Raw genomic sequence first — 27420 nt, 5'->3', positions numbered from 1 at the left:
AGGCCTCGGAAGCGACTGGTTTTTCTCCCAGCTCCGCCAATTAGTTGGCTCTATGCCGTCGCCACTGCTTGCCTTACGCGCGACGCAGCATCCGGAGATGTTCGAGGAAAGAAAGAAGCGAGCGAGAGAGAGATGGTAAAGAGAGTCGTGCCTCGTGCCTCTATGATATACCACATGCAGATGCCCGAAGACGACGACGACGACGATGATTCGATTCTCTCGCGCAGCCGCCCCGCCAAGGGGTCGGGAAAGGTCTCCGCAACTCCGTCAAAATGAGATTAGATAAAAGAGCAGCAATAGCAGCGGCAATAGCAGCTTTGGCAAAGGCCAGCACGTTTTTTACATTAATACTACATAGCGCTGATTCGTCGTATGTGTGATTTTGCCTTCTTGTACGACGAATCGTAATCTAAAAACTCCATTCAAGCCGGAGTACGTATACGTATTTTTCAACGCGCAAGTATACGCCAATGATCCGCTCGCGAGCCTGTACTCTTTCATCGACGTATATAAGTATATCGTAGGATATATAGGGCACAAAGAAGTGGGTATACCGGTGGCACATATGTCGAGCGGCGTATCTTTAAATATAAACACGTGTTAACCGTCTGTCATCGACATGGGTCTATGAGCTGGCGCAGACTGTACATGGATTTTCCCAAAGTACACGAAAAAAAATATTATTCCGCTTCGCGATTCCGCGCTTATCCGTATTTATATTTTTTTTGTACATATTTTTCTCGATTCGTTGCTCGTGAAAAAGTATGAATGAAATTAGACCGGAGCTTTTCCCGCATTGACTGTGAATGATTCAAGAGAGATTCGCGATTTATTTTTTCGCGAGTATCTTACGGTCTCGTGTGTGTGTGTGTGTGTGTGTGTGCATACGTGCCACCGCCGTCTGCTCGATTAGTTTTCGCGTACATACTAGTATCAACAAGCAAGATGACCCCTATCTCGCTTCAATGAATACAGCGGCCCGACTTCTTTACGATGAAAATATCGTCGCGCGCGTATAATAGCGGCGAGATAAATTTTTTTCGCGATTGTAATGTGGCGATCTTTTTTTCTTTCGACAGCGAAATTATAACATGAAACTCCGAGTTTGAGCGAAATGATTGAATCGAGCTTCGAGAGTAGAGCGTATGTGTGTATCTTCATTCCTCGAATAATATGATTGAATAGTATCAGAGATGAATTAGAAAAAGTGTCGTTCCTAGGCAAATTTTCGTCAATTCGAAGAGTTTTAAAATAAGATTTTGGATTGATAGAAGTACTCATAAAAGGATAACAATTATATAAGAAAACATCTTTAGGTTTTAATGCATTTGTCTTGGAAGAAATAATCGGTCCATCAGCAAAGTTATCGAAATATTTAGCACTAGCGCGCGATCGATCAACTCGAAGGGCACTTGTCGCATGCATAATCTTTGTGACCATCGTGAACTGTCTTTTGATGCTTAAACAAATTCGATTTATGTCTAAATTTCTTGTCACACTTGTCGCATGCAAAATCTTTGCGACCTTCGTGTACCGTCCTTTGGTGTCGAAACAAATCTGCTCTAATTCCAAATTTCCTCTCACACTTGTCGCATGCGAAATCTCTAGCACCATCGTGTACTGTCTTTTGGTGCAACAGCAAAGTCCATTTGCGTCCAAATTTCTTATCGCACTTGTCGCATGTGTAATCTTTGCGACCTTCATGAGTTGTCTTTTGGTGAGAGAGCAACAGCCGTTTATGTCCAAATTTCTTCTCGCAACTGTTGCATTGAAAATCTTTGCGACCCTCATGGACTGTCCTTTGATGTAAAAGTAAATCGATTTTTGTCCAAATTTCTTCTCGCATTTGTCGCATACAAAAGCAGCACGAGTTTAAAAAATACTACGAATTTAAAAAATTACTATTACGAATATTTTTTCATTTTTTGGATTTAAAAACAAGTTCGATTATGTGTACAAATATTGGACATATTTTACTTGTGTACAGAAATGCCCGTGTACAAGTTTCATGTGTACGAATGATACCTTGCCCACAAGACTGAGACTCATGATTTTCGATCATAGTGACACGATTAGAAAGCGCATCCTGTCATCTACCATGTGTTTTTAATCGGTCTCATATGGATAGATGCGTGTGGCCGCCACCAGTGCATCGTAATACCTCGTGGCGTACGTGAACATACAACTACGTCGCATCGAGTGATTTTCGTGAAAAAAGTTATAATAATATCTTAAATTGTTAATAGTTTCTGTGAGTGCTTAGAACGATGTCGACGTCCGCCAAATTCGAGCAATTTAAGAGCTTGCTGGAGAATATCAATTTGGATATCGAAGATAATGTACTTGAATCGATCCGTACGATTGGACCTTTGGTAGAAGACTGGGGCGTTCAACTTCCCAACCTTCGAGAAACATGCCGATCCGATGAAATCGATCGGCTCATCACGGCTGCCGCAATGTACATGAATACGATAAATTATCAAACTGGAAGACAAATAATCGACTTTGTGGTTCGCACCGGCTACGGAGATGATTCTCATCGGCCGCTGCTTGGCTCTACACCCCTTCATCGTGCATTTCGCTGTAACTACTATAACGCGTATTCCGTAGGCCACAAACTTTTCACGATCTACAATAGGTACGATGTGAATTATACGGACGAGTTTGGCCTCGGTCATTTCCATGTGGCCTGCGCCTTCGGCTACGAAGACGTCGTCGTGAAATTCCTCGAGCTCGGCCGGATCGTTCCGGATCGACTCGTGACGAAGGCGGGGGCGAGTCGCCGCTCCACATGGCCTTGCTGTACAACCGCAAAAACGTAGTCGGTGCGCCGTTGAGAGCTAGCGCCGATCCCAATTTTATTTCGAACGACGAAGAGCGAACCTTATTGCACGTCATAGGTGAGCAGTATTACTATCACGGATCTCGGACTGCGACGATAATCGATCTCGGCGAGAAACTCGAGCGGCCCGTGCTCGTCGATGCTCGAGACAAGTGCGCGGGTAACACACCGCTGCACTTGGTCATCGCGAGATGCGCCAAGACGGGAACTACGAAGGAGACGGCGGCCGAGGCTCTACTGGACAAAGCTGCGCTAATCCAAATTTAGCCAACAGCCAAGGATGGACTACTTTGCACTTCGTTTGCAATCTTGGACGGCGCTCCGTGGATTTGGCGAGGCTGTCGATGGAGAAAAGCGCATCCGAGCATCTGCCGTTGAGGATCGACGCTCTGAACAAGGAGGGTAACACGCCATTGCACTTGGCTCTGGAATCGAAGCGCATTTCCTTGGCCAAGTTTCTGCTCGAGAAAGGAGCCAATACGAATCTGACCAACTTGAAAAATGAGAGCGCGCTGCATTTGATTAGCCGGCGACGCGTCAACGATCGAGCGCTGCAGACTTTGTTCGATCGTAACGAGGAATTGCCCAGGACGAGCTGGGCAACACACCGTTGCATCTTGCTCCGATGCGTTACGGTAACAAGAAAGCGGCCGAGTATCTGCTGAGCAGAGGCCCTGATCTGACTCTGGCCAATGCAGAGGGTCTAACGCCACTTCGTATTTGTCTCAGAGACGAGCACGAGGCCTCGGCCAAGTTATTCGGCCAGATGGTCGACCGACTGGACTTATCGGGACGAGCGCAGTTTCGACGTGCTCTGGCGTGCCTTTTGGCGCCGGTCGAACTGGTTGTACTCAAACAAGAAATAACATGTCGTTGATCTCTGAATTCAGACTAGTGGTCGGTGTCTTGATCTTGGTCCTAAGTTACGAGGAGAGAGAAGCGAGAGAGGGAGAGAGAAAACACGAACTGGACCCGAGTGACGCTGCGATCATCATAAGGTTGTTCGACAAGTACAAATTGTTCCAAAAGCCAGCGAAACAAGCAGAAGAACGTTGGTACGACGACGAGGAGTTCGCGAGCAAAGCGAAAAGTATAACGATCGTTCCCGACTTGTCGCTCAACGATTTGCTACGGATGCGACCGGAAGGGCAGATGAGACGCATCACCTACAGAGATTATCGCGCACTCGAAGAAGATGAACGAGTTGTGGGCAAAGCATCGCGATCGTGGCATTTTGCAACTGTGCGAGACGATGGCGAGAGGACTTTTCCGGCGATTCGCGTTCTATCATTTCTGCGAGTTGATTCACAAACGACTGCCTCTTCTTGAAGCTTGTGAGATGATTATTGAGGATCTGAATAATCAAGATTTGTACAATATTTGTCTGGCGGCTACCGACCAAAGTTCCTTTAAAGAGGATGAAGCTGATTTAAAAACTAATGTCAAAAGAAAAGGTAGCAACAAAAAGCCTCCGAGGGCCAAAAAAGCTAAAAACTGATGTATATTGATAAAACTTTGTGTTCTCGTAGTGAAATTATAATAAAAAAAATCATTAAATACCAAAGTTTTCGTTGATGTATTTCTCTTTTTCTTTTTATCACTAACTATTCAGTCAATCACGTTACCCATTAATTTTAAAAATGTCAAAATTTTTATTCATCACCACTACAGCGCATTATCATGGCCCTTTATTGGACGCGAATTAGAACTATTAGAAGTGACGTAAAATTTACAAAAAATTAAAATTGAGGCTAAATATCTATAAAACTTGAAATTTTAAAATATTTAGTTACTTTTAATTTGAAATAAAAAAGAAATTTATATTGTCGGTCAATAATCATGTTTGTAACAAAAAAAACCCTTGAAAGTTTAATTTCAACATAGATGTAAAAAAATGTTGTTGGTTTTCTTCCCATGGACCAATAATAGAATATGTTCTTTGAAAAATTATTATAACAACCTTTACTATTATATAACATAGTCAGGACTCAATTTGGTCTCATTGGAAGAATCAAACATAGCTTCCCATGTTTTTTTGCCCTTTAATTTGTGAAGATTTCTGTTTTGTAGCTTGTATCGATAGAAGATCAGTTTGTTCGCGTCCTATTTAATAGTTACTATTGCTGATGATAAATTTCTTAGCAAGTTATACAAATTATAATCTGATAAGATATATTTCGTCATTTATTACTCTATAAAAAATCCAAATAAACGGACTGTTGCACAATCTTAATCTTAATTTTCAATCTTAAATTAATCTTAAGTCTTAATTTCGTAAAAAGGCATCATTGGAACAGATGGCAAATATAATTTTTCATATGCTCCTAAGAAAGATTTATATAAATGTTCTGATCTAAAATTTGTTGTTATTAAAATTATTTGAACGATTGACCTCCGGTATACAATCGCATTTGCCATTAGCCAGAAGTTACAATATAGCTAAAGTTGAATCGACAATTTCCGTGCATATATAATTATAATAAATAAGAATATATTCACGTTCATATGGAACGTAACGTCATGAACGTTAAAAAAGTTTACGTTACTGCAGCGATGCTCTCGCGACCTGTCTCAAATAAGCTCACGGGAGGTACTGTGCAAAGGCCGGAGGTAGCAAATAAATGAGTTCGATTGTATATGAGCTCTGCTTTATACACTTATGCAGGCGATCGCGCCCGAATGACTGAGTAAATTTATAGGCGGTATCATGAATTTATTAAACTCTGTGAGCTACTCCGCAACTCAACTCTGGCGGCGAGGCAGTGTCAGTTTATTTGTCGCATCGCGTGCATTCACTCCAACTCGCAAAACGTGAGTATTATATCGATGGCTGTGTGTAGCATTAAGTTAATGTAATAATATTAAATAAGATTTTATGCTGGGAAAATTTCTTTTAAGCTGTTTACGCGTGTATTAGGCTGTTTACGAGGATTGTTTATCGAAGTTTATCACTATAATGGAAATTAACTATGAATGTTCATAAAATTCGTTATTGCACTAAACAACAAAAAAAGTATGTATTTTAGCGATTTTTACCGAAACGGGTGTACCCGGGTTAGAAATTATTCATCATTACGATTATTCGATTTTTGTTCACAACTCGCTATAAAACGATCACTTTGCTCTACATCGGCTCGAGATAATTATATGCACGACGACAACGACGACAACAACAACAACATCAGCGTAATACTTTCCAGCAGCACGTGTAATGTCATTGGGATTCTATTTCACGCCTACAGCTGCTTTTACAGTGAACCGCCGTTGGAGCGTTGGTTTTAAGTCTCTCGTGCAGTCGTGCGCGTGCACGCGCGTCACGCACCCAGCAGCGACTTCACCGCGACTGTACTTTTTCGAGTGCAATTAGAAATCTTCGTTCGAACCACGTACTCTATGCCGCCGCTACGAGAAAGTATAATCTACGCGCATTATATTCTCGAACGTTAGTGCGTGTCTCGACACCAAACCGCCAACGTAACGTGTAAAATAACGACGATTCTCGACTCGATTGCGTTGCGTTACGTTGCGCCAAGTGTATCACACGTCGTTATATATATATAACAAAAAACGACGCTCTTTTTCCGGTCATGCTGAAATTCGTTCCAATCGGTGCATCGATACAAATGACGCGCGAGTGTTGTTGATTGCATTACCATTATTAAAAGTGCATAAGTGATACACACACAGTTACTCGTAACACTATACTACACGCACACATGCAACGAGAAAGTAGAAACATGACTCAGAAGTGCTGCGTGAAAGATTGCGAGGAGCTCGTGAAAGAGACTCGCGCTCGCTGCCTGCCGCTACACAAATTTCCGAAAGATCCGGCGCAGCGTACCTCGTGGCTCGCAACCGACGGTTTCCCCGACGACTTTCGCCCCACCCCCAGCCAGATCGTCTGCTACAAGCATTTTCGACAGTCCGACTACGAAGTGAGCCGGGGCACGCATCACAAGCTCTTCCTCAAGAAGGGCTCGGTGCCGAGCGTATTCGACGATTACGACAATCATCCGGATCCAATTCGCAGCGATCTGATAGCAACGAGGCTGCAGGCGCGCGAGCTCAAGAATAGTCAGCAGCAGCAAGTGACAGCGCCAACGGGCAGTCAGTCAGCGGCCGCGGCCGGTAATAATAGTAGTCAGCTACTAGACGACTCGCTGAACGACACCGCGGCGAGCATTACGAGCTACGACGGTTCAGCGGACGACTCGACGAGCCAGAATTTAGGTTCGTCGTCGATAGAGTCGACCGGGGTTAGTCAGGACGCGGACTCGATTTCCACGCAGAGTACTTCGCTGCAGCCTGCTGCTACAGAAAGTAGTCAATCTGTAGGTAGTCCAATGCCAGTCGCTCAGACCATCGGCATCGACGAAACAGAGCCCAAACAGACTGTTGACAGTTCCAAAGCCAAAATCATCAACAGGTCCGACATTGTATTTTCGCCTGGTTTCAAGTTGGAAGCCAAGGATTTCAATGATGTTTGGTATAGTGCTAGAGTAGTCGAGGTAGATCATCAAGAGAAGGATGTTTTGATTCATTTTGACAAGTGGTCAACTCGATACGATGAATGGATACCCATGGATAGTTCTCGACTGAGAATGATGACACAATCTCCCAAGGAGCAGAACAAAACCTTCGAGGTAGGAGAAAATGTTATGGCTACTTGGGTGGATGGTGTGAAGTACCCTGCCCAAATCAAGACATGTCTTGGCAACGACAAATACAATGTTCTCTTTTACGATGGTTTTACTAAAGCTTTGAAAGCTTCCAAAATTACCAAACTTCCACAAGAGACACCAGCAGTTCAACCATTCAAAACAGAAAACACTTATGTTGGAAGTAAACAAGAGCGCCGCGATAGAAAACGAAAACATACCATAACCGAGTTATTTAGTCATAAGAAAAAATCAAAACTGGACAATGAAAAAGTTGCCAAAAAAGAGGTACAAGAACCAGAGACCAGCAGCCAAAAAATAGTACAAAAGGCAGATGTTATTCAAACGCAAGAGCCAGCAAAACTAGACGTAACGACTGAGGTTCAAACTCCTATGGAAATACCAGGTACATTTTTATTTAATTTTTATTCAATTATACATTTTTAATTAAATATCATTGTTTTAATAATCAACTTTAAAATTTCAGTTAATCCAATTGGAAGCGATCCAAATGATTCTAGTATATTAATTGGAAGTTTGAGAGTTGAAACAGAGGATAGTGCTTTAAAATGTCCAAAGGAAGGTTGTAGAAAATTAGTGAGAAAGGAACACTTACTCATCATGCACATAAAACATTATCATCCAGAATTTGTTCAATATTTGGGAGTTACACCTAATGTTGCTGACCTAGCTTATGCTCGAACTGTTGGAGAGCCCGTTGAAGATGTAGTTCCAAAAAAATCTAGAATTTCAACTTCAACGCCAAATTACACTAGCTCGCGTACTTCTTCAAGCTGTGTCGAAAAAGAAATTCCTAAAGCAGAATCTGAAATTCAGGCTGAAATTAAAATAGAAGCAGAAAGAAGTAATAGTATACATGAAGATAGTTTATCAGAAAGAAGTACTGTCAACAGTTGTACCATGTCTCCTGGAACTTTATTTGATATGAGAAAGAAAGATGAAAGAACCCATACTGGTATAAAAACTTTATTGCCAGTGAGGCATCCTTCATCTTTTGTTTTCGATGAACCAGAAAATTCTGGTCCACAAAATGCAGAACTAGAGATTTGCAAGCCAAGCAGTTCAAGAGGAATGAAGAAAAAACTTACCAGTGAATCAAGTATACCACCAAAATCCAAAAAACAAAGACAATTTTCGGAAAACAGCGACAGTTTTCTTCAATTGGACGATAGTGTCTTTGATCAAGACGATACTTTACATCCCAGTGATAATTCAAGCCTTTTAAATAGTACAAAATTAACAAATGATATTCCCAGTGATATAATTCCACCTGCAGTAGGTGATACAATATTAGTAAATGGCGAGCTTATCAAAGTCGAAAAATTACGCAAAGAAGAAATAATTAATTGCACTTGCGGCTCGATGGAGGAGGATGGATTGATGATTCAGTGCGATCTGTGCCAATGCTGGCAACACAGCGTCTGTAATGCGATAGAACGAGAGCAAGATGTACCCGATAAATACATATGTTACATTTGTCGCAATCCGCAAAAACAAAGAACATCCAAAAAATACTTCCATGATCAAGACTGGATACGCGAAGGAATACTACCAAAGTTAAACACAATCCAGGTTGATCCTGTAAAATACAGAGAAAGATCTGCCATGCTGAAGCGTGCATTCGACGTTATGAATATGGTTTTGCAAACCAACGACGTGCTGCACAGTTTGAGGGTGAAAATTAACATAGCGCAAAACAAGGATCACCCAAAACTGTATCTCTGGGCGAAGAGCTGGAGTAAAATCAAAATACCGTCGTATCAGAACGAACCAGTACCTTTGCTGGAAAAAATTAAGGATGAAAATGACAATAACGACGACAGCAACATCGATAACTTGCTGGATACGTCGAATATTTCTCTGTCGTTAAAAACCGAGGATGATCAAAAGTTAATGGCTTCGGATTCGGATACGTTGGAATTGATGAAAATCCTTGAAGACCCCGGGGACGACACGAAGAACGGCTCCCTCGTCAAAGACGAGAACAAAATTTTACTGGACGTGTTGACTCGCGACGGTCTCGAGGCCGACCAGATGCTGGAAAACCATCACGATCTTCTCTCCTCCGATCCGACGAAAAAAACCATGGATCTCGGCCCGAACGACAAGTCGCCGATGATCTCGGCTCAGCCTGCCGCCAGTCAGTCGATCGCCGAGCCACCGAAACCCTTCATACCCGAGCCCGAGGCGGCCATCGATCCGCTCGAGTGCAAATCGCGCCTGCTGGAGCACATCGAGAATCTACAGAAGTGGGTGGACTCGACCTTGAACTTCATCGAGGTACAGATAGAGGCTCTGGAGGAAAAATTCGAGTGGGCACCGGACACGAACGATCGCGACATGCACACGAGCCAGACCTTGCTCATGGTCCTGAATGATCTGAAAGCCATACGAAAGTTAGCTGCCTTAAGTTAGGATGTATATTTTTGGAATTAGACTGTAAAAAAAATAAGGGGTTCTGTACAGTTTAATAATAAGAATAAAAAGATGCGTGAATTTTTTATAAGAAAAATAATTGTTATCAATCACATCCCGATTCCACTCAATGAATTCATACGCTAAAATCTCTACAATCAAACCAATCTCTGTTTTTTAAGTACAAAATTCATAATCAATCATGGTCAGCTGTCGGGTCTTGATGAGCCGAGCGTTGCAGATCAACCGATCCACCATCGGTCGTCGAAGTCTCCATATCACCGCCACGCACCATCAATCCGCCCCAGGCCCGCTGACGAGGCTCACCGAGGACGAGCGCCTACTTCAGGAGTCGGTTCGTCGCCTTGCCCAGGATAAATTACTGCCGCGCGTGCGAGCGATGGAGCAGCAGGGCCGCATGGATCAGGACGTGCTCGATCAGCTGTTCCAGGCCGGGCTAATGGGCGCCGAGCTGGAGCCCGAGATCGGTGGCAGTGGCTGCGGTTTTTTGGGCTTGATGCTGGCCGTCGAGGAGTTGGCTCGAGTCGACGCTTCGCTGGCGGTACTCGTCGATATTCAAAATACCCTGGTGGTTGCGATAATCCGCCGCTTTGGCACCGAGGAGCAGCGTCGACGATATCTACCCCTTCTAGCCCAGAGCTGGGTCGGCAGCTTCTGCCTGAGCGAGGCCGGCTCCGGTTCCGACGCCTTCGCGCTGTCCTGCAAGGCGAACAAGGACAGTCAAGGTCAGTACGTGATCGACGGCTCGAAGCTCTGGATATCGAACAGCGACGTGGCCAAAATTTTCGTGGTATTCGCCCGACTCGAGGGCACCAGTCCGGCGGACGGCCATCGGGGCGTCACAGCCTTCCTCGTGGAACGCGACACACCCGGCCTGGAGATCGCCCGGCCCGAGCGTAAACTCGGCCTCGAAGCCTCGGGAACTTGTGCCTTGCAATTCAACGGGGTGAAGGCTCAATTGCTGGGCGAAGCTGGAGTGGGTTACCGATACGCCGCTGCACTGCTGAACGAGAGCCGAGTCGGCATCGGCGCGCAAATGATCGGCCTGGCTCGGGGCTGTCTCGACGCCACTCTGCCCTACCTCATGGAACGTCGGCAATTCGGCCAGCCGATCTGGGGCTTTCAGTCGGTGCAGCACCAGGTCGCCCGCATGGCCACGGAGCTCGAGTGCTCGCGACTGCTGGTCTACAACGCGGCGCGCTGCGTCGAGGCAGGCGAGGACGTGAGGATGCCCGCGTCGATGGCAAAGCTACACTCGTCGGAGATGGCCCAGCGCGTGGCGTCGCAGTGCATCGATCTCATGGGCGGTTTGGGCTTCACCAAGGACTATCCGCAGGAGAAGTTTTACAGGGACTGCAAGGCGGGCACGATTTACGAGGGTACGAGCAATATGCAGCTCACGACCATCGCCAAATGTATCGAGAAGATTCAGGCTCAGTCGTAAATAAATAATAAACTGACTCGAATATTAAATTTGATGACTATATGAATTATTTACTTTACAAAAATAAAGACCATATATATTAATAATGAAAATCAAATTATATTTACGTATTTTGATTGAAAAATCTACCAACGAAACGATGATAATATATCCTTTTAGTCAAGCAACGGATTAGAAAAAGTCCCTTTAAATTGATAAATGATTTCCACTTTTTTTCAGGTAGAATATATTGTTGTTATCTCGTATCAAAAATAATTAGTCTGTCAGCAAATGTATCTGAAGTGTTGACAAACGCGTGTTTGATCATTTCGAGGTCGCATATATTTTGTAAGATTAATAAAAATCCAGTAGCCAACTAAATGCTTTTACCATACACAGCTCCAAACAAGACGTGAAGAAAGGCTCGGTTAATGATTGCATATAAGAACTACAGAAACCAAATGATCTAAAAATTCATTTAGATTAGTAATTAAGAGTAGGCAAAATTTAAAAACACCATGATGTCAGTGTAAAAAGGTGATGTTATAGTTGAACGCCCGAACTTGAGGTAATACACATTCGTTTCGACATAATTTTTATTGAAATTTGAGAAATATATCAGTGTCTATACTATTTACTATTGTCAATCATCATTTCTACTCGTACTTGTCTCATACCTAACCTTGTGGAACTTTATGGCCTGTCTCTTGGTGGATAAGCAAAGTATGTTTATATCCCAATTTCTTCTCACACTTGTCACATGTGAAATCTTCACGACCTTCGTGTATTGTCTTTTGGTGGGAGAGCAAAAGCCATTTTTGTGCATATTTCTTCTCGCATTTATTGCATGCAAAATCTTTCCGACCTTCATGAACGGCATTTTGATGGGAAAGTAAACTCGATTTTTGTCCAAATTTCTTCTCGCATTTGTCGCATGCGTAATCCTTGCGACTTTCGTGGACTGTCCTCTGGTGGACGAGCATATTCCGTTTAGATCCAAATTTTTTTTCGCATTTGTCACATGAAAAATCGTTGCATCCGTCATGAATTATTTTTTGATGTCTGAGCAAATGATGTTTAATTCCATATCTCTTCTCACATTTGTCACATGCAAAATCTCTACGACCTTCATGTGCTGTATTTTGGTGGGAGACCAAACGCAATTTGAGTAAAAATTTCTTCTCGCATTTGTCACATGCAAAATCTTTCTGACCTTCGCGTATTGTCTTACGGTGCACAATTAAACTCGATTTGTATCTAGATTTCAGCTCACAACTGTCACATGCATATTCTTTGCAATCTTTATGGACCGATTTTTGGTGGAGGAGCAAATTCGATTTTTTTCCGTATGTCTTCTCGCATTTGTCACATGAATAATTCTTGCCACCGTCGTGTATTGTCTTTTGATGGTAGATTAAATTCGTTTTTTGCGCAAATTTCTTTCCGCAAATGTCGCATGCGAAATCTTTCCGACCTTCGTGGACTGTTCTTTGGTGAAGAAGCAAATCTGTTTTGCGTCCAAATTTCTTCTCGCACTTGTTGCATGCGTAATCTTTGCGACCTTCATGTACCGTTTTTTGGTGGGTGAGTAAATTAAATTTATATTCGAATTTTTTTCACACTTTTTGCAGGGTACTCTTGGCGGTTTACACGGGCTGTATTTTGATGGAGAAACAAAGTCGAATTTCGATCAAATTCTCTCTTGCGCTCGTCACTTGCGAAATCTTCGCTACCTTCGTGGACCCTCGTGATGTGTAAAAGCAAACTATGTTTATTTTCAAACCTCTTCGCCCACATTTCGCATAAATAATCTTTGAAACCTTTATTAGGCAATATGGCGAAAATTCGGCCGCGAGATGACAGCAGCGTCGCAGGTCAAGTCATGCGCAGATGCATGCTTTTCGTGACCGGGCCATCTCGATAGCAGTAGATATTTTTCGGTGCGACTAATTGACAGTTCTTTCTGAATAAAAAAATAAATATGAAATAAATAATAAAAATGAACTGTAGTGTTTAAAATTAAAAGGGAAAAAAATTTTAATTCACAAAAGACCCTAAATTAAATAATAAATAAAATGCAGACTTGGCAAGCAAATCATTAGAAGTAGGAATCAGAAAAAAATTAAAAATGTACGAGCTTTTAAAGGGGGAAAGAATAATCTTCACGAAAATGTTTTTGACTGAGATTGTTTTGGATCCTTGAGCTTTCAAGAATACAAAGGTCTCAGTAAGTTAATGGGTAAACTGTTATAATACATTTTTATCGACCAACAAACTATAGACGCTATTTTGTATTCATGAAATTTTAAGGCACTATCAGAGCACGTTTCAATATCTAAAACATTTACGTGGGTGTTAAGAAAAGTTTGGTAGAAATGTTGAAAAATTTTTTTTAAAATATAGTTTTGATATCAAGTAAATTGAATATAAGACATTTAATATATTCAATTAAACATTTTTAGAGAATTTTACAAATTTAGAATTCGGCTGTATTTTATTATAAATACCATGGATCAGTTCAAAGTAAATTTAATGTAAAAGTTATGAAAAAGTTGATATTCTTGATAATTGTTTACATCATTGTAATCATGTGGCGAATTCATCCGTTACTTTGTTAAACAAGAGATAACATTACAGTCACATATGACATCGATATATTTAAGAGCTAAAGAAAAAATATTTTATCACAAATTAATAAACTGTAGAAGTTTTACATAATGCGCACGGAAAAACTAACTTTCATAAAAGTTTCAAAGTTGAACAGTATCTCTGGACCAGCTTTAAGTTCGTTTGGTTTTGAGTTTCGAAGCATAATGAACAATATCATTTTTCGAGTTTTCAATGGCATGTTGTACCATCCACAATCGTAACTATAATTAATTCAAATTTCAAATTAATTTACATCCATATTGATTTGGCTTCAATAATTTCATAGACAATTACCATTTTATAAGCATTTCTTCGATAGAATTGAGCAAGTCTTGTCCTACAAAACTCATTAAGAAAGCTCCGCACATCAGAATTATGAAAGAGAAAGAAAATTTGAGGCAAGGTTGAATATTGCGTTTTTTAGCTTCAATAATAATCTAAAACAAAGAGAATTTAAAAAGTAATTTTTTTAAACTTTTCTTTTTAAACTGACCATTGAGCCTGCTACGGCTATGTTACATAATAATAAAAGCGTAATGTAAAGGATAATATGTACTGTTATCTCCCCTAGTCTTATCATCAACCTTTAAATATGCATAATTGAATGTAGCGTGATATATTTTGTAAGAAAGAAATAAAATGTATACGTAAATTAATCAATGTGTATCATACAAATAAACCAATTCTTGATCTCTTGCTACTTTTATAGTTTCCTTGCAAACAAACGAGTTTGGTGACCTCTCCGTCTTCGTTTAACGGATTGTTTTCACACAGTGTCCATAATTTTTCAAAACGATAACTATAAAAAGTTCGCAAAATAATCTCAAATGTTTGTTTATTCATAAAATTGTCAACACCTACTTGACAGCTTTCGTTTTGGCTTTTACGTAAGCCGAACAAGTTAAGAACTCCTGCACAACTCCTATGACGCCCGTACAGATGAAAAATAAGCAGGTTAGTGTGTAGAAAAACAACAGCTCGATGTGCGTCTCTCGATTTATTCCGAAATCTCCATGAGTGGATACAGCCAGTTCGTAAGAAGTGTTGAACACCATAGATTCATTGTCATCGGGGTAACAAATGGAATTACGAGCATTGCGATAATTGTAGAATACAATAATACTAAAGTGAATAAAGATGAATAAATGGGGAGTAGAGTTAAAACATTTGTCTAGTTAATTTCCTTGAGATCTTGATATCAAAGTTTCATAGTGGATAAATATACAAACTAGCAAAACCATTGGATATGAAATATATCTGGCTCATGGATTTTTTCATAATTTCTTGCACGTCATCTTCAGAATTCAGAAAATCCAACGTCATTTGTCGGAGAATTTCTTTTATCTATGATATTTAGTATATACAATAAAAATGTATTTTTATCTAGATAATTTCTAATTGTGTATACGTTTACATTTGGTTCGTTTACTATCCCAGCCACAAAAGCAACGACAAGGATCGATCCATTTAGGGTTTCAAAAAGTAAATCGATGTACAGTTCATAATCTTTACCCCCTGAAAAATATTCCTCGAACATTGCCACTATCTGTAAATAAAGATTAAAACCAATTAAAAATACAATACCATTTGGAAAAAAATATTGGCTCGTCTGGGCTCCTATTGCATGAGTAAAACAAAATAAAATTATCCCTCTTCCTATGATTTTTCGTAAAAGATGTTGGAACGGCGATAGCGATGCCAGCTCGATGAATCTTAAATGCCAACGAAAATTTTCGTTCATAAAAGCTACGCTTTCATCTACAAGCTCGTCATCGTCCATTTTGATTTAAAATTCTTTTGTGATGTCCCCGGAGTCACCATTAAGGAGACTTGTCGCCTGTCGCCGCAACCAATTGCGAACACTGAATTGAGCTGTCAACTTCCACCAAAATTCGAGCCTCGCCTTACAATGCACTAGCAGCTATACTAATTTCGCAACGATTCACCGGCGACACGTGCACGCGAGCTCGCCACCTGATTCACAATTCAGCGATTTCAGCTGCGGCAAAACACGCTTGGCGCATATACGGCGACACCGCTGTGGGCGCGGCGCAGTGTCGTCCTCGACGCTGATATTATCACTTCAGGCCTATATTAAAATCAAAATGGACGAAAAAGAGCTCGCTGATAAAAGTTTGGCTTTCATGAACGAGCATTTTTATTGGCATTTAAAATTCGTCGAATTGACATCGCTATCACCGTATCAACATCCATTACGGAAATTGATAGGAAGAGGGCTAATTATATTCTGCTATACTCATGCGATAGGGGCCCAGGCAAGCAAAAAAATATTGACATTTCGTTTTCTGAATTATCTTGAGCTTTTAAATTTTTTAAAATATTATTTATAGATAGTGGCAATATTCGAGGAATATTTTTCAGGAAGGAACGATTTTGAATTGTACGTAGATTTACTTTTTGAAGCACTAAATGGCTCCCTCCTAGCCGTTGCTTTTTTGGCAGGGGTAGTAAACGAAAAAAAAGTAAAATTCAAACACGTATCTGGGTAAAAATACATTTTTCTCGAATATATACAATATCGTATGCATAGGTGAAAGAGACTGTTGAACTCATGGTGTTGGATTTTCTGAATATTACTGAAACTAAACCGCAGAAAATCATGAAAGAGTCCATGAAGCAGATATATGTCCTGTCCATTAGTTTTGCTAGTTTGTATATTTATAAAACATTAAATGTTAATATTCATGTATTAAGATGTCACGAAAGTTTACCATTAGCTTGAAATAATAATTTTTAAACTGTATAACGTTTATTCACGATAGTATTGATGTATTCAACGATTGGCACGATGCTTTTCGTTCCATCTGTAATCCCAAAGGCAATTAATCTGATGTTTAACACTTCTTACGAAGTGACCGTATCCACTCATGGAGATTTCGGAATAAATCGAGAGACGCACATCGAGCTGCTGTTTTTCTACGCATCCACGTGCTTACTTGTTTTCATCACAACCCTTATAGCAGCTGCGCACGAGTTTTTAACTTGTTCGGCTTACATCAGAGCAAAAGCACAAGTGGTCAAGTAAACGCTGGAAATTTTTTTTAATTTAATAAAGATCTAAAATTATCATATACTCTAATTTTTTACAGTTATCGTTTTGAACAATTATGGCTACTGTGTAAAAATAATTTGGTAAATGAAGAAGACGCGCTTGCAAAAGATATTTACGAGGAAACGGTACAAATAGCCAGAGATAATAGTTTTATTTACTCGTATGATCCATGATTGATTGACTATTTTTCTACATGTTTCACAAAAAATATTAATTTGGATTATATTATGTTTATTTGAAGGTTGATGTTAAGGGTGGTGGATATGACTGTAAATGTTTTCCTTTACATTGTGTTTTTATTTTTGTGTCACATAGCAGTTGCAGGCTCCATGGTGAGTTCAAATACTTGGCCAGTTAAAAAATTTGCCATTTACATTTTCTTCTTTTTAGATTATTATCGAAGGTAAAAAACAAAATATTCAACCTCTCCTTAAATTTTCCATCACTTTCGTAATTTTGATGTTCGGAGCTTTCATAATGAGTTTTGTAGGACAAGATCTGGTTGTTTCTGGCGAAAATATGCTGGTGAAATGGTAATTATCTCAACGAATTATGATAGCCAAATTGGTATTTGTTCGTACTTTAATTTAAAATTTCGATTATAGTTACGATTGTGGATGGTACAATATGCCTTTAAAAACTCAAAAAATGATCTTGTTCATAATGCTCCGAAATATGGACCCGATTGAACTGAAAGTAGGTCCATCGATACCGTTAAACTTTGAAACTTTTATGAAAGTTAGTTTTACTGTGTGCAATATTATATGAAATTTTTATAATTTATTAAAATAATACGTTGGTTTTCTTCAGCTCATAAATACATCGATGTCATATATGACGGTCATGATATCTCTTGTATAACGAAGCATCAGATGGAATTGCCACACACTCTAAACCCAAAAGAGTAACTTTCGAACCTCAAAAGAGTAATGTACGCAGAATACTCTTTTAAAAAGAGTAATCTGTGCGAATTACTCTAGCTAAAAGAGTAAATAACGCAAGTTACTCTTTTGAGGTTCGAAAGTTACACTTTTAAGTCTGGAGTGCACAATGACAAAAAAGTGAACTTGAAAAAATGTAATAAATTTTCAAAATTATTAACTTTCACATACTATTTTGAAATTATCTAAAAAACGGATTAATGAATGTATTAAATGACTTTTATTTAATGTGAAAATACTCCATTTCTATAAATTTTTTTCGAGATTTTAACTGAAAAATTTTCCTAATAAAAAGTCTAAAAAATGGAAAAATTGAAAAATTCATACAGCTGTTTGAAAAAATATTTAATGAGAGTTTTATAAAACTTGTACGACAATTTTCATTTTTAGACCGGTTTGGTATTTTCTTAATATTAAAAAACTTTTTTTTTATTTAAACATGGCTCTATTTTCCGATGTTGCATTAAAATTTCAAGAATACACAATAGCGTCTATAGTTTGTTGGTCGATAAAAATGTATTAATTTAATAAGACCTTCGTACTCTTGGAAGCTCGAGGATCCAAAACAATCTCAGTCCAAAACATTTTCTTGAAGATTATTCTTTTTCCTTTTTAAAAGCTCGTACATTTTTAATTTTTTTCTGTTGCTACTCTCGTAAAATGTTTCAATTACATAAGCATTAGAAGTGAAACTTCGGGCATCTTTATAGCATGATTGAAGGCCAATATGAGAATCGATCTGCCAATAATTTTTCGTACACGACTCTGATACGGTGATAAAAATGCTAATTCGACAAATATCAAATGAAAATAAAAATGTTCGTTCATAAATTTTCGCGAAGAAAAATATTTATCGTCCATTATGAATGGTTGATATAAAAATTTATCAAACGAATAAAAAAAGAACTTAATCGGAATGTTTAATCCTCTAGTGTAAAATTCGTATACGGAAAAACTTTTGACCACGTTTCACGCTCGAATTCTGAAAGTTTTACTGAGCTCGTTTCGTGGCCAGCACCGAGCGCAATTCAGCCTCGAGATTGAGGTGAGACCTCAGAGACTGACTTGAGAGTTAAGATCATAGTTAGTATTAGACAACTCGAGGGCGTTTCGCACTCGAGACTGAGCATGAATTGTGCTCGATTCAGAGCGCGAATGTATCTCTATGTGTTCGATCGTGAAACAGGGTCAAACGTTTTTCCGCGTATGTCACCGGAGGTATTGTTTTCATTAATCTTAGCTATTTAAATAATAGACAGAAATTAATGTTGAATACAAATGTTCATTTCAACATCAATGATAATTATCTTATGGGTTCATACTTCTCGCGAGTACAAGCTCTGAAAAAACGAACGCTTTGTTTAATAAAACTTATTTTATATATTCAACTTGAATGACTACCCGTTTAAAATTATATGTGGCTACAATGAACGACTACACACATACTGCGCATCGTAGTTTTGGAACGAATCATGAGCTTATGAATTTGAGATATTTTTTGAACTAACCATATAGTAATTTAAATTCATCAAATGCGCTATATTTTTTCGAAAATCCACTTGCTTGACTGATCGACTTGGGCCAATTACTTGAGAAAAACAAAAACATCAAAAACCCGTTCTATTCTTTGATTGCAATTATTATGAGTCATTTTGATAAAATTTTACGGAGTTATCTTGAAAACTCTTCAATTTTAGTCTTTCTTTCAGTTATTAAGCAGAAATAGTTTCAGAGGTGTCGTAACAATCATTTTTTTTTCATTGCATAAAATTATGCTCAAAAATTTTAGATTGATATTTCGTGTGTTTTACTGGTTTAAAGCTGAGTACGACATGTAATACAAAGAAAAATAAATGCACTTTAATAACAGCAATAAGAAGTGAAACTTCAATCAAATTCGGCATAAAAATAAGACACTCGAAAGTTAAAAATTCAAATAAAATAAGCAAAGAAAAATATTGTACAATATGTAAAAAGAATTTTAATTTATGTGACTCAATTCTCAATAAGAATATATTCCTTGAATAAGTTTGAATTTATTCTTTTGATCGGTGTTTGTGTTTCCTTACTTACAACAAAAGCCAAGGTGTATCATGTGTCAACGGTGAAAAATAAATTCATACTTAATTGAATACATTTATTTATCAATCTGCTTTTGATTGGATCAATAACACTAGTTTATTGATTTCTCTTATCAAACTATCAGTAACAAAATTGCATGTAACACAGCTTTTAAAGTAAAATTGTTGTATTCGTCGAAAAGTTGATGAAAAGTGAAGAACGCGTATAATAGCCCAAAATTTACTTATATTACTCGAATGGCTACCTGCTCATAATGATAATTTACTTCAATAGGTAGTAGTAGACCAACGGTGCATTTTAGTTTCAAATTAAGATGCACACCGTTCGTAGCTGACCTTGACATAATTCAGGTTCGCCAAATGCGCTCGTTTATGAAATACTTTTATTTTTCGAGAACCCACTTGAAAAAAAAGGTAATAAAAAGAGAAACATCAGGAACTTTTTTGACTATAATTTTCGGCTATTTTTTTTGAGTCCATTATTTATAGAGTGTATTGAATTATAAAAAATTGTAAGCCACTGTATCTTCAGTTGTTAAAAAACAGCTATAATAAATCAAAAATTAACAAAAATTTTTTTTATTTGTGCACACTGACAAACTAACTTTGCAAAAAATGGTAATAAAAAATGGAAATTCGAATTAGAAAATTAAAAATTGTCAAGCTCGTTTTTATATTAATTATAATCGGAGATAGCTTTGATGTATTAATTAAAATTACATTTTTTTCCCATTTAAAAATTGTGCTCTCAACTTTACAACGTGTCACTGACCGTATTCGCGAATCATCGATTTCTCCGTACTTTCCACAACGCACAACTTATACGGGGCGCTGCAAATCGACGCACGAGAGCGCGTTCAAAATTCCCCCCGCGAAGTTTGGCAGACGACCTATCTAAGTCGGCGCCAGTTACACCTCGGTCGGCCGAGCCTGCGGATCGTCGAACGCTCGCGCCACACATACGCACGAACGTACTTCGTGCGTTCTCGACTCGAGAGACGAGGCCTCTTTTTTTCCGTGTCGTCGCGCGAGTGCAAGTTATAAATCTTCGCCGAAGACCCTCGCCCGAGAGAGCTCGTGACAGCCAGCAACGGCATCCCTAACGAGAAGACGAGAAGACGATGGACATGGAAGAGCCACCGGCGGTATCTGTTTGCCTCTGTGGCACTTCCACCGAGTTGGACCCAGACGTCTTCATGATACTCTGCGATATATGTCACATTTGGTATCATGGAAGGTAGGCACGACGACGACGACGATTATATCCGACGTCGATCGACGGCTCTCGTGCTCGTTAATTTTTTGGGGGTGGATTTCGCGCATTTTTTCGCGATTTTATTTGATAACGGGCGACTAGAGCTTGGCTTTGTTATTGTAAACATAACCACTACGTTTCGTTGTGTATACCTCGAGAGAACTCGTCCTGACGGAATTTCAATTTGTGTCAACTTATGTCGAATCGTCGATTTTTTCAGACAACCGATTTTCTTTTTGAATCTTTATGTCATAGAGGTGCACGGTAGCGTCTTTTCGATGCTCGATATGAAACTGATTTGTTTACATGTGCTTTTAGATGCGTGGGTGTAACAGAGTACATGTCCACTGACATCGATAAGTATCACTGCCCTAAATGTGATGAAGAGTATGGTCCTATGACAAGTAAGATGATCTTATGAATTTTTTATCGATGATACATTCATTGTCTAACTCTTCATTGCTTTCTTTCAGTGAAACCTAGAATCAATTCGCATCGACATGATTATTCTGAGCAACAAGCGGACTCTAAACCAGTGCAATCGGGTACACCCGTATTCATAAGAGAACTCAAGTCCAGGCATTTCCCAAAAGCTGATGAAATCATTAAGCATTTAAAAGGTCAACAGCTAACCATGCAGTATTTACAAACAAATGGTTTCGATGTTCCAATAATGGTTGAAACAAAGGATGGTCTTGATATTGTGGTTCCACCACCAAACTTTACTCTTCATGATGTAGCTAAATATGTTGGTAAGAATCAATAAATATAATTAAGATTATTTCTCACTTATGTCATAATTTTAATTTATATACTAACATATTTTTATAGGGGCAGACAGAGAAATAGATGTCATTGATGTAACAAAACAAAATAATATATCAATGAAACTGGGTGAATTTGTCGAGTATTATTATGATCCAAATAGAAAGAGAATTCTGAATGTTATAAGCTTAGAGTTTTCAAGTACTGGGTAAGATACTTGTTTCGATTTATTATGCTTGATTAATGAGATTATGTTCACTGAAAATTTTATTTTTTTCAGTCTTTCACCGCTAGTAGAAGCCCCGTATATTGCTCGTAAGTTAGATTGGGTAAATTATGCATGGCCAAGAGACTGGCCAGCAGATAGCGAATTGAAAAAACCGGAAGTCCAAAAGTATTGTCTTATGGGGGTGAAAGATAGTTTTACAGATTTTCATATTGACTTTGGTGGAACTTCTGTGTGGTATCATGTGTTACGTGGTGAAAAAATATTTTACCTAATTAGACCTACTGCAGCAAACTTACAACTATACCAGCAGTGGACGTGCAGTGCTACTCAGAGTGAAACGTTTTTTGGAGATCAGGTTGATAATTGCTATAAATGTGTTATAAAGCAAGGACAGACTATGCTCATACCTACTGGCTGGATTCATGCGGTATTAACTCCAGTAGATTCTTTGGTTTTTGGAGGAAATTTTATTCACAATCTCAACATACCAATGCAAATTCAGTATGTCTCACTTTTTATCATTTCTTTACAATTAGGGGTTCATTTAAAGTAAATTTTTAATATATTTTTTTAGAATTTATGATATTGAGAAAAAAACAAAGACCCCTGCGAAATTTCAATATCCAGGATTTGAAACCATACATTGGTTTGCTGCCAAACGTCTTTTAAAAGAGCTGAAAGACTTGAATGTTGAGAACAAGAAGTGTCCAGCTTATCTTTTGCAAGGAATGAAAGCATTATTAAGCATACTCAAACAATGGAATACAGATAAAGATGTAAATAATTTTTATACCTACATTCAATAAGTTTTATATAATAATTCAACTAATTTTAATTTAATTTCAGTACAATATGTTAAGTCGACTTCAAATACCTAATACCATCAACAGTTCAAGGTTGTTAAAAGATTTCAGTAAAGAGATAAGACATGCTGAAAAATTTTTGATGTCGTTGAATCCACCTAAACCCGAAAGGGAAAGTAAACGTAAGAAGAAAAAGCCAGTCAATAAAGATTTTGTCGATTTTAAAACTGTTGATCGTTCATCGGAATCACCAAAAGCCAAAACGCCAGCTAAAGAAAAATTAACAAAGAAACAAACTTCAGCCAAGTCTAAAGCATCATCAAACGCAAATATGTTAAAAATATCATTACCGAAACCAGATCCAATGCCAATAGATAAACTCAGTCCACCATTTCCTGAACAACCCCCACTTATTTTACCAGGATCACCTATGAAAAAAACCATAAAAACACTGAGTCCTAAAAAACCTACCCCTAAACGATCCGGTTCTAAGAAAGGCGCGAGCGCAGGTAATGTACAGAATGTCTTGAAAAGTCCAAGCCCTAAAAAATCAACTATGAAAAAATCACCAAGTAAAAGTAAAAATGCAAACAAATCTAAAAATATAGCAAAGAATAAGCTCAAGCTTATCGAGGAAGATACCAGCAAGACTACAAAGGTGGTTCCAGTCGTTAACGATATGTACGGAAACTTCTCGCTGGATCAAGGAGTGGAAACTCGTAAGGAACTAACTTGGCAACAAACGACGTCTGTTTACGATTTCCACGACGGGAGCAACGAGAGCGATTACGGCGGTTTTACCATCGACGAAGCGCCAAAGAGAAAACGGGCCAAGGCAGCAGATACTAATCCAAAGAGATTGAAGAAACTAGATCCCGTAGTTGAGACCGCTACTACCGCGCCTAAAAACGGTATCGAGGAGTTGCTCAAAGCTTCCATTTATACGCAAGGTACAGGGACTAATCCAAGACTCGAACAAGTCCTGTAAGTATCCTTATTGTTTCAACTAAATGTTAAATTTTTGTACCCTACGATTAGTTTTTATTGAAATATAATATTTACAGTCCCTCAAATATAGCAAGTAGTGCCCAATCAGCACCTGCTACAACAGGGTAAGCTAAATGATGCTTTTATTAGTCAATATTAATCCTAACAAAATAAAAGTAGAAGAGTAGAAGTAGTCATATGGACGCCAAACATTGGTAGTCTGACGTTGAATTTTTATTTCAAACATATTAACTCAGTTTTTATGTTTATTTTAATACAGGGCTTCTCCTTCGACGAGAGACGCTATTGCCGGAATGTTATCTTTCACAGCACAATGCTACTCGACAACTTCACACACGTCACCGGTCAAGTCGGGCAGGGTAATTAAGAAAAAAGAAATCGAAGAAGAAGTGGTGCAGATCGACGACGATCTCATTGAAAATATTGATAAAGTTCATCAAGACGACGACTTCAGTAAGCTCAAGAGAGTCTAATAAAAATTAAGTAAGCTCGAGAGACTTACGTAAGCTCATTTTTTTCAGTATATCCCGCATTGGACGTCTCGGACGATGATGACGAATTCGGGTTCAAAAATAAAGGCAAAAAAGAGGAGGATGAATCGTGGAATCCCAAAGCTAGAGTGGGGCCACTCTTACCGAAGACCAACAGACCTGCGCGCGAGGGCGCGAAAAAAACCTCGGTCGAAAAGGGTCTGGAGGCAGCTGCCAAGAAAAAATCGAAAGCAACTGTGAGTATTAATTGAACTTTACCGCATTATCGATGGTTTCTGTGTAACTAAACTTTTGTCTTACCCCCGTTAGACAACGCCGAAGAGAATTTACAAACGGAAAAAGAAGGATACTGTGTCAGATGTAATTGACACTGTAGCAACTGAAGAAGAAGTTGTTCCCGGTCCGTCGCTTCCAGATGACACGAATGAAACATCTTCTTTACTTCCAACTGAACCAACTGTTTCCGGATTCAACCCCCTAAGTCCCTCGATGAATCCTTTCTCGAACTACAAGTCGGTCTTGACGAGCCCAAACAGATTAAAAGAGGTAAAAGCAAAACTCGCTGCACCGATCCCTTCTGGTAAGTTCGACTTACAAATTCTCCTATTTTAATTAAATGTAAAAATGAAAAAACGTTAATGAATATCTGTAATTTCAGAACGGAAACCGAAAAAAGGTATGAAAACCGTAAAACAGCGTTTAGGAAAAATTCTTAAACTTCACAAAATGTGGCATTAACCTAATGTTGCGTTTTGTCAATGAAATACCCAGTAAATCTGAAATTGCAAAGATACATAGTGTATCATATTAATGTAAATATTATTCTAAATTTATACATAAATAGTAGAGTAAAAATATGAATTTAAGCATTTTTACGAAAAAAATGTCAGAATTATCCTGCGTTGGAAGTGTTTGAAATTGTAAATTGATTTTATACGAGTAGTGTGAAACTTTGTATCCTTTTATTTACAAGTAACTCGCAGTACTTTTCTGACTATCCGACATTTTTTACGAGCAAAATAGTTTATTTATTAAATAATAAATATTGTACAAAATATAGGCAAGAAATCTAATGTTAAAAAATAAGAATATTTATCATAGTTACACCCAAAAATAGTTGTAAATTATACACATTTATAAAAATTTAATTGCAATTGGCTAAAAAAGTATTGTTTACGTAGATTAACAGTAGAGCACGAAATGACTGCTAAAGTGAAGGAAAAGATACTCTTTGTCTCTCTGTCCACGTTTTTTACGAGACACTGAACTTTCTAATTCAATTATAAAATATTTCATATACAGGCATTGACAATACACGCTCAATGTAGTATAAGTTTAATCACAATAATTAAAGTTTAAATATAAATATGTAATTTGTGGCATATTTATAAAACATCAAAACATAAATAGCTAAAAAACGGAAACTTAACACTAACATATGGACGTAACTTGTGTAAACGGTTTTTATCCGTATTTAATTATCTTTGTTATTTTATTTTATACATCAACCAATGTAAAAAAATGAATTTGCATTTTGCAGATTTTTTATAAGTTTTATCAGTATTATCAATTTGATTATATGTAGATTCACGTTAAGAAAATAAAAATTAAATTTATAAGATTTCAATTTGCGAAAAATGTTCATACCGTTTTTTGACAGAAATTCTAATGCAACAAAATATTCGAGAAAATACAACAACTGTACAAAGGATAAAATTCGAAAAAATTTTCAGTTTCAATTCCAGTAAAGATTTGGTAAAATGAAAGAATATTTTTGAAATTTCAGATTTTGACATATTCACAATCAAACTTTTTTTATCTATCGTTTATTGTTCATCTTAAATTTCTTTCGCTTTTCAACTACATAAGTATATAAAAAATGTTCTCTCGCATACAGAAAGAAAATTTATAACTTTATTTACTTATAAAAAAAAAGAAATATATAAAATATCACGAATGTGTTAAAAAAGGATATGTATACAAAAATATAATAACTTCATGACTGAAAAATATAACTACTCAGTACTGCCCTACAAATCTTAAGCTGTTTTTATGTAAATTTTGTACGAAGCGGGTGTATTTTAAATACACTTTCGATTCACGAATCGTTTGAAAGTTCAAAAAAATATATCTGTTGAAATTTAGCTTGAGAATTGAACAAAATTGTTTTAGCGTTCGTATGGATAAAGAAAAAGAAGAAGCAAATAATAATCCGAGTGTGTGAATGGTTTTTTGTAGAGGTTTGAATTTTACGTGAAACAATAGTTCAAAATAATTAGTCAAATAAATTTTTATAATCAGATTACTTATCAATGGCTATTCATTTCTGATCCAAAAAATGGTTGGTTTTTGTCGACTTCTAAATCAAAAGTTCACGTTTACTACGAAAAGTTCAAATAATATCTGTCGACATTTGGCGCTCTTCGTTTTCAAAACCGTATACTGCCAGTCATGCTACCATATTCGTCATGAATAATTGTCAGTACTGAATAAGACTACGATAGCAACAATAACACGAATTTTTATTAGACAAATATTTAAACTTACATTTCTAGTCGGCTCTGGTAGCGAAATTTCGGTATATCTTACGAAATCTTCAACTCGGAAAAATATCATCAAAGCTTGATACCATTATGAAACGCTACTTCGAAAAAGGGTAAGTTTTTATGTTATTCTCGACACGAAAACAAAAATTTGCAAGAGTCGCAGTTGTATTTATTAAAATACATCTGTAAATTTTACAAG

At 38.0% G+C, this 27420-nt stretch overlaps 2 protein-coding genes and 1 pseudogene across 3 annotated transcripts; all 3 read left to right on the top strand.

Moving 5' to 3' along the window:
• The first annotated feature begins 5578 nt into the window (after positions 1–5578).
• LOC106652032 lies at positions 5579–11430 on the top strand (annotated as a pseudogene).
• On the top strand, positions 6241–10105 carry LOC106652031 (PHD finger protein 20-like). Its single transcript, XM_014370759.2, has 2 exons — positions 6241–7906; positions 7988–10105. Exons 1-2 carry the CDS (start codon positions 6559–6561, stop codon positions 9934–9936), a joined length of 3297 nt encoding a protein of 1098 aa, XP_014226245.1. The 5' UTR covers positions 6241–6558; the 3' UTR covers positions 9937–10105.
• Positions 11431–21044: 9614 nt separating the features above from the next.
• On the top strand, positions 21045–26302 carry LOC106652030 (histone lysine demethylase PHF8-like). Of its 2 annotated transcripts, XM_014370758.1 has the most exons (13): positions 21045–21361; positions 21698–21783; positions 21853–22131; positions 22211–22352; positions 22425–22874; positions 22948–23149; positions 23220–23685; positions 23785–24160; positions 24241–24288; positions 24444–24637; positions 24706–24911; positions 24985–25255; positions 25334–26302. In XM_014370758.1, exons 1-13 carry the CDS (start codon positions 21246–21248, stop codon positions 25411–25413), a joined length of 2916 nt encoding a protein of 971 aa, XP_014226244.1. In that variant the 5' UTR covers positions 21045–21245; the 3' UTR covers positions 25414–26302. The 2 variants fall into 2 exon arrangements, with proteins under 2 accessions (XP_014226244.1, XP_014226243.1); XM_014370757.1 differs by having other exon boundaries at positions 23220–24160.
• The last annotated feature ends 1118 nt before the right edge of the window (positions 26303–27420 follow it).

Source organism: Trichogramma pretiosum, unplaced genomic scaffold, assembly GCF_000599845.2.
Source record: "Trichogramma pretiosum strain Unisexual culture from Peru unplaced genomic scaffold, Tpre_2.0 scaffold13, whole genome shotgun sequence".
NCBI classification, from domain to species: Eukaryota; Metazoa; Arthropoda; class Insecta; order Hymenoptera; family Trichogrammatidae; genus Trichogramma; species Trichogramma pretiosum.
Note: the sequence above shows the minus strand (reverse complement) of the source record. Positions and strands in the feature narration are given on the sequence as shown.

Bases quoted from the DNA above. Each gene is read 5' to 3' on its own strand.
- LOC106652031 (XM_014370759.2), top strand. From the start codon at position 6,559: ATGCAACGAGAAAGTAGAAACATGACTCAGAAGTGCTGCGTGAAAGAT. The intron at 7,907-7,987 runs GTACATTTTTAT...TTAAAATTTCAG, and splicing joins AACTCCTATGGAAATACCAG to TTAATCCAATTGGAAGCGAT.
- LOC106652030 (XM_014370757.1), top strand. From the start codon at position 21,246: ATGGACATGGAAGAGCCACCGGCGGTATCTGTTTGCCTCTGTGGCACT. The intron at 22,132-22,210 runs GTAAGAATCAAT...ATATTTTTATAG, and splicing joins TGATGTAGCTAAATATGTTG to GGGCAGACAGAGAAATAGAT. The intron at 23,150-23,219 runs GTAAATAATTTT...ATTTAATTTCAG, and splicing joins AATGGAATACAGATAAAGAT to TACAATATGTTAAGTCGACT.